This window comes from Pinus tabuliformis, chromosome 2_1 (genome assembly GCF_031772625.1).
Source record: "Pinus tabuliformis cultivar Carrire ecotype Pingquan chromosome 2_1, CPIR1, whole genome shotgun sequence".
NCBI classification, from domain to species: Eukaryota; Viridiplantae; Streptophyta; class Pinopsida; order Pinales; family Pinaceae; genus Pinus; species Pinus tabuliformis.
In genome coordinates this window covers 267,049,294-267,056,936 of record NC_142299.1, presented here as the reverse complement: position 1 = coordinate 267,056,936, position 7,643 = coordinate 267,049,294, and the positions used below count along the sequence as shown (strand labels likewise).

At 41.5% G+C, this 7,643-nt stretch overlaps 1 protein-coding gene across 1 annotated transcript; it reads right to left on the bottom strand.

Annotated features, from left to right (window-relative positions):
- Nucleotides 1-2,146: 2,146 nt before the first annotated feature.
- LOC149199775 (uncharacterized) lies at nt 2,147-6,638 on the bottom strand. The gene is made up of 5 exons (XM_089400701.1): nt 6,519-6,638; nt 5,487-6,383; nt 4,551-5,372; nt 4,008-4,406; nt 2,147-3,739 (listed from the first exon to the last, which is right to left on the bottom strand). Exons 1-5 carry the CDS (start codon nt 6,636-6,638, stop codon nt 2,147-2,149), a joined length of 3,831 nt encoding a protein of 1,276 aa, XP_089256827.1.
- Nucleotides 6,639-7,643: the final 1,005 nt, after the last annotated feature.

The following is a 7,643-nucleotide window of genomic DNA, read 5'->3' as shown; positions in this document are numbered from 1 at the left end:
TTTTGCACATGGACCCCACATGGATTAGTCCATAGGGAAAAATAAATTCCTATTTTGTGTGAAATTTGTTGGAACAAAATCTAAATCTATGAAATGAAACCTATATGTCCTGACCCTTTATGAGGTTGGTCTCGCATCAATTTTCCAAAGCAATGCACAACACCTTACCTTTCATATTACCACCTAAAAACCTCAGATTCGAGGACACATCTAATACAATCATGAAAAATGCATCCATAAAAAAAAAGCAATTTTAATTATGCTCTTTGACCCTTAATAACCTCTTCAACAACGATGCCAAAATGTTGGGCAAACAATTTCTTTTAATAAAACAAGTCAATTTGCTCAAACATAAATAATTAATCTAAGTATATATTTTTATTTCAATGTTATCATGCAAAATATATGCGGAAAACAATAGTTAGCTAACATTGTCTAATTCCTAATGCTAATATTTCTCCTACAAGAACCAAGTTGTCACTCCTCACACTGGCAGGAATGAAAATCAATCTCATTGTCAAGAACTGACTGACATAAAAGTAATTCATTGCACACAATGTAGGAAATGAAATCACACTTGCTCTAACATAATTTTTTTTTTTTGTAAGCTGAGGTGGTACTCTTTCTATTACTGGATAGAAAATAAAACATAACATAGTATCAAAACCATATTAACTCGCCCTCATGGGGAAACCGAGTAATTAAGCCATCTATAGTTTTTAATGGCCGACCAAAAATAAAATGCCCAAAGTCTGATTATCCTAGCAAGATAGACTAAACAGTCCTGAGATCTTCTAATCCTACTGGTCTGCATAAAATATATTTCCTTATCTAGAGCATGCAAAAAACTATAGTTAACAAGACTATGAGCTTTCCTATACATATCTTTTGTCAGACATCTTCCATTGCAGGTTGCTGGTTTGCTCCTCCATCTGCACCCTGATGTGCTCCCTTCAGCAGCTGGTGTATTTCATCTAATTTCTCCTCTTGCCTCTCCAAAGCAATGCGGATGAAACTCAGTTCCCTACGCAAATCAGGGCCACCCTGCGCAATCTCCACCATCTCAGTAGCAACTTGCTCTAATGCTTTTGCCAGTAACCTTTTCATTACCCAGTAAATATGAAGAGATTGTTTGAACAGAGACATTCTGCCCCTGGTGTTGCCTGGGTCATGCAGCAAGAATTCCCAGTCCTCCATTTCTTCATCAGATTGGCCTTGAAGAGATTCCTCCTCCAAATGTTGCATGATTCTTCTAACTTCTGGATTTGTATTCTGCTGGTAAGCTCTCTCCGCCCGATGAATTCTCTGGTTCATCGTCCTCCTCGTTTTTTTGGCTGGTCCCGCTTCCTGCTTGGAGTTCTCGCCTTTCTCGTCTTCCTTCCTGCTCTGCCCCCGACCCCTCTTACCGCCCGTATCCATCCTGCTTCCAGTACCCCTATCTCTTCTTCTCATGCCGTATCGCCTTACTCTCTCCACCTGCGGTGCTGGGTGGTCCTCTTTCGGCTGCTGGTTCCCACCGTCTGCTAATCCGCCCTGAATGTTAGACCTCCTGTTTGCCTCGCAACGGGGTTCCTCTTCCTCAGACTCGTCTGCAATCTCCAAAATCTCGGTTGGGTGCTCCTCGGTCGCAATTTCCTTTCCTTTCCGGTCCCTGCTCTTGTCAACTGCACTATACTGCTCCTCTGCCACCCTGGTTTTCATCCTAGTTTCCATACTAACTCCGATTATGCCGCGGGGTATACTCTGATGCCGTGTAAGAACTCTCCTGTCTCGCTGTCTCACGGCTGTGCTGACCGCTGCTCGCCGAGTTGGGGGAAGACTAATCAGCTGCTTTTCCTTGCCCGTTTGGGTATTTATCAACTTTCCGCCCTCGATGTATGCCACTGAATCGGCGTTGCATTGCCGCCGTTTATTTTCCGGGATGATGCCTCTTCTGGCCATCATTCCATGATTAACATTTGTTGTCTGAGGATCTGACATGCCGCTCCACCATCCTCTCCGATCGCGGGCATTTATTATTTCACACTGGGGGTGATCCTGAGATGTTCTCCACGCACGCCGCCAATGTACTGCACTGTACCCTGTCATCATGTCAATCCTCTGTCCATACTGACTTGTATTCATTAAGCGAGATCTCCACACCCGCTCATCCATCCAGCTCATTAATCCCCGCATTCTCGCTCGTAGCTTGATCATGATCTTCATTTATGATCTTTGCCAAGTCTGCCCATTCTCTGCTGCCACACACCGCTTTCCATTGGCTGTCTACAATGCTGCCTCGTCCTTTACATCCCCAGTTCGCCATGAAGTCGGCCGCGCAGTTCCCATTCCTCCTAACGTGATTAATTAGTTTGTATTCTATCCTTTTTAATAGATCCGCTATCTCTTGGACAATTCCAGCAGTTCTCCAGCTGCTTGTAATTCGTTCCCAATCTCTCCCATTGCTAAGCTTCTTCAACATTTCAACCGCGATCTGGGAGTCACCAACAATTTCCAAGTTTGTGTAACCATTTCGTAATGCAATTCGCAGCCCCTGGTGAATCGCCCAAAATTCAGCCTCGTTATTCGTCATTTCTCCGCCCCAATCAGCATAAATCCACCTTACCTGCTTCTGACTGTCACGGAATATGCCACCAAAACCAGCATTGCCAGGATTCCCTTTCGATGCTCCATCGAAGTTTAATTTGATGAAGTTATCTCTGGGATAACTAAATTTATCTGAATTTTGGATTCGCACATTATGTCTGATGTTCTGCTTGTGATATACCATCTCATATTTTAAGTCTAAATTGTTCAGGATCATCTCCTCAGGTTGATTTTCCTTCCAGTCCTCCACGTCCCATTTCTCAACCAGGATTGTTTCCCTCATTAGATTGATCGCTCGTCTCCATATCATTTCCGAATCCTTTATTTTGTTCTGGAACAATCGGCGGTTCCTTTCTTTCCATATCATCCATAGCACGAAACCTGCAATAAGATTCCAAGCTCTGCTAACAACTTTACATTGGAATTTCTCTTTATTCCATTGGAAAATTATTTCATTGAAGTCTCTGGGACCTATCTCAGATTTGCCGAATATCCTTCTTGTATCCATCCAAAGTTTCTTAGCGAACGAGCAATTAATCAGAAGGTGATTTCGGGTCTCCTCTTCAGTATTACAGAGACAGCATCTCGACGGACCACTGAAGCCTTTTTTTTGAATTCTGTCCCAAGTTAAAATCTTGTTCTTAGTTGCAAGCCATATGAATAGGGATACTTTCGGCCACCAGTTTCTTCTCCATATAATCTTCCAATCTAGGTTCTCCTCATGTATGGCCTGCGTGTCCGCTAAGTAGTATGCCTCTTTGATGGTGAAAGATCCTTTCATGGAGTTCCCCCATCTAAGAAGGTCCCTTCCAGTACGAGCTCTAATTTTCCTGGAATCCACCTCTTTCATATAAGCTTCTTGTTGTTCTTGATTTAGCTCCCCGTCCCACTCAACCGGTTCTATCCATTTTCTCCAAATTCCATCCAGTTCATTATCTTTCCAATAGTCTTTGACACATTTTCGATTCCCTTCTATTCTTTCCTGAAGCTGATGGACCATCTGAATTTTATTCATCTTTTCCTTCTGCTGCCATTTTTCATCCCAGAAATTAGCTTCCTCTCCGCCTCGAATCTCCCAGAATGTATAGTTCTCAACTAAATCTCTGTTCTGACGAGCTAGATCCCAGATTGCTGAACCCTTGGGGGTTTCTTTCTGCCTTAAAATATCAACTATTGTGTCAGGCATATTGTATTTAATTTTCCAAATGGCTTTCCACAGGTCATTACCCTCTCTTAACCATCGCCACCAGAGCTTCACTCCTAACACTTTGTTGAGTTTTTCCGGGTCACGTAAACCCAATCCCCCTTTTTCCTTCCTCTCTGTTAGGTGATTCCAAGAAACTAGGGCCCATTTTTTCTGTTGATTTGCCCCCCCCCCCCCAGATGAACTTTCTTATGATCTCTCTAATCTTTGAACAGACTCCTAAAGGGGCCGCCATTATCGACAGAGGATATATGGGAATAGCTTGGAGGACTGATTTCGCCAAAACCACCCTTCCTGCCATGTTTAGCATTCTAAAAGCCCAATTCGCCACTTTGTTTCTCAGCTTGTCCAAGACTCCTTGCCAGTTTTTCATCTTTTTGGATGTGAAGTCCAATAAGTTCCCCAGGTATTTCGTAGGCAGCTCTCCTCTCTTAAAACCCATCAGTCTTATAAGATGAGTTTTAACCTGTTCCATAGTATTAAATATAAAAACACAGGACTTATCTCTATTAATTTCCAGTCCAGAAGCTTCAGCAAATAGGTCCAAAATTCTCTTCAGCTGTCTCACTTCCTTAACAGTTGGTTCCCCAAATAGCATGATATCATCAACGAATTGCTGATGAGTTAAGGGCAAATTATTACCCCAAAGCTGTAAACCTTTGATTTTGTTCGCTGCTCATTCTTTTTTAATAAATCTGCCAAGGCCTTCTGCTGCCAATATAAAAAGAAACGGAGATAATGGGTCTCCCTGTCTAATTACTCTAGATGCATTAAAGGTTTTCGAGGGGGTTCCATTAACAAGAATGGAAAAGTTCGGAGTAGAAATCAGACTGTGAATCCACTTAACCCATCGCCTGCTGAAGCCAAAACTTTCCAGGACTTCTTCCAAATATTTCCAATTCAGTCTGTCATAAGCTTTCGACAGATCTAATTTAATCATCATGCCCTTTTGTTTTTTCATTTTTAAAGAGTGGATAACTTCTTGGGTTACTACAAGGCCATCCAGGATTTGTCTACCTTCTACAAAACCCGTTTGTTCAGTAGATATTAACTTGTCCAGCAGGGGTTTCAATCTTCTGGCGATCAAGGATGTTATTATCTTGTAAATAACATTACACAATGCTATGGGTCTAAAACCATTGGCATCTTCTAAATTATCACTCTTAGGAATCAGAGCATAGAAAGTAGAGTTAATGGCAGGCCATACCTTCTGGTTCATCCGAGATTCTTCTATCAATTCTAGGATTTCTCTTCCCAGAAAATGCCATCCCGCTTGGTAGAATTCAACCGTGAAGCCATCAGGACCTGGAGCAGTACCTTTTTTCATGGACTTTACAACTTCTTCTATCTCCTCTAAGTTAGCAACTTTCATCAAAGCCTTATTTTGGTCTTTTGTAACTAAATGAGGAATGGCCGAACATATTTCCCTTATTGCTTCTGATCTGTCAACTTGAGGTTCTGCTAGGATATCTTTATGATGATCCACCAGCACTTGCTCGATCCCTTCTTGCTCCACTACTCTATCACCATTCTGATCTTTGATGGATAATATCCTGTTTCTTTGTCTGTGTTGAATCATAGCCTGATGAAAGAATTTTGTGTTCCTTTCCCCCTCCCTTAACCATTTTATTCTTGATTTCTGCCTCCATAGAACTTCTTCTTGCTTTTGCCTTTCCTCTAGTTTCCCAAGAATTACCCCTTCTTCTCTGATGCTCTCCTCTGATCTACCTTCATTTATTATCTTTTGTTGCAGTGATTCCATTTCTCCCTCCAGTTTTTGTTTGTCTTCCATAATGTTACCGAATTCCTCCTTATTCCATTTCTTGATTCTCCCTTTCAACTCCTTAAGTTTCAGTTGGAAAGTATGCATCTTTCCTTTTCCCTGAACTGTACTTTGCGTCCACCATTCTTCCATTTTCTTTAAGAATCCCGGGTCCCTTAGCCAGAAAGCTTCAAATCTGAACGGTCTCCTTCCACGATTTCTTTTAATATCCACCTCTAGTCTGATAGGCCAATGATCGGATCCAAGAGATGGCATGATCTTCGCTTCAATGAAATTGTCCTTGTTCATAATAGCTTCTGATACTAGGAAACGATCAAGTCTCGATGCTATCTGATTCTTACCTCCCCTCCTATTGTTCCAGGTGCATATCCCATTGATAGTTTGAATGTCTACTAATCGTAAATCATCTATCATATCATTAAACATATCCATGAATTGATCTGAATTTCTTATCCCTCCTTTTTTCTCCTCTAGGGATCGGATTAAGCTAAAGTCACCTCCTATAACCCGAGCAGCCTCTGGATAAATTCTGCAGATTATTTTCATGTTATTTATAAAGCTTGCTTTTTCTCCTGGGAAATGTGGGCCATAAACCCCTGAGATGACTACCTTTTCTTTTGTTCCTACTATTCTACCAATGCCTGTAAGGATTCTATTCATACTGGTCCAGCCTTCTAGGATGATATCATTCGGGTTCCACAAAATTGCAATTCCTCCCGCAGAGCCAATAGCATCTTTCCCCATAACTTCGTATTGAAGTTTATTTTTGTCGATTATTCCTTCCAACTGCTGCACTGTAATTTTCGTTTCCTGTAGAATCATAATACTGGGCTTCTCCTTTTTCAATTTCTCCTTCATATACCTCTGTTTTCCCTTACTATTCAAACCCCTAATATTCCAGCTGATGACAATCATTTAAAACTTTTGATAGGAGGGGAAGAATACCTCTGACAGAGGTATCACTTTGCCTGAGTTTATCAACGTTTCTCCCACAGTCTGAATGGTTTCACTCAACGTTTTCCGACCTCTTTTCCTACTGTTTTTGCCAGAGCCGTCCATTCCCATCTGACCATTCCCTTGTTCGTTTCCTATGGTTAACTGTTTATCCATGTTCTCCCCTTTTTTTCCTTGTACTTCTGAAATGCTTCTTTGTACAGTTGTTTCTGCTTCTCAGGTATGAATCTTCTATCCAGGTTTTTCCATTCCTCAATTAACTGTTTCATTATTTTTTCCTCCTCCACCTCGTTTTCTATCTGGCTCTCCACTTCCATCTGGGATTGGATTGTTACTGTTTCTGACTTTCCCTCAGCCCGTTCTTCAACTGTTTTCCCCATATTTGCGTCCTTTCCTTTAGTTTCATTTACAATTTCCATTGGTGTATTTCCAGGATCTTCATCATCCTCCAGGTTAACTTCGTAATCCTCGTTCTCGTTCTGGAGGATTTGAAACTTGTTTTGACTTGCTGTATGAAGGGGCTTTTCTTGTGTCTGGGTTTTGGAGCCCTCTTTGCCTTGTTTCTTCCTTCTTGTAACCTGTTGAAAGCCCCTATCTGCCTCTTCCATTTTTTCTGAATTTCTTTGATATTCCTCTTGATTTCTACTTAACTCCTCCTCCTTATTCAAAGGGCATTGTCTATATAGATGGCCGTACTCATGGCACTTCCAGCACCTGAACGGAATATGTTCATAGTCTATTGGCTGTTGCCAGATTTCATCATGATATTCCAGCTCGATATGCTCCGGGAGGGGTTCTGCTAAATTCATGTAAACACAGAGTCTTGCATATGAAGTATATTTGCCTCGTTTTGTAGCTTCTGCTATTTTGACAAAGCCCCCAATTGTTTTCCCAATCCCCTCTAGTATTTCAGGATCCCAAAATTCCACTGGTAACCCAAACAATCTAACCCAGATTGGGGTGGCTAGCATTTTTTCTTTTTTTGGGTTATATCTTTCTTCCCAGTATTTCATAAACAGGTCCGCATTGTTCATGAAATACGATCCTTCTTCAAAAACCCTATCCTTGTCCTCCAGATTCGTGAAGATGGCTCTAAAAAACCCTTTTGCTCCCAAT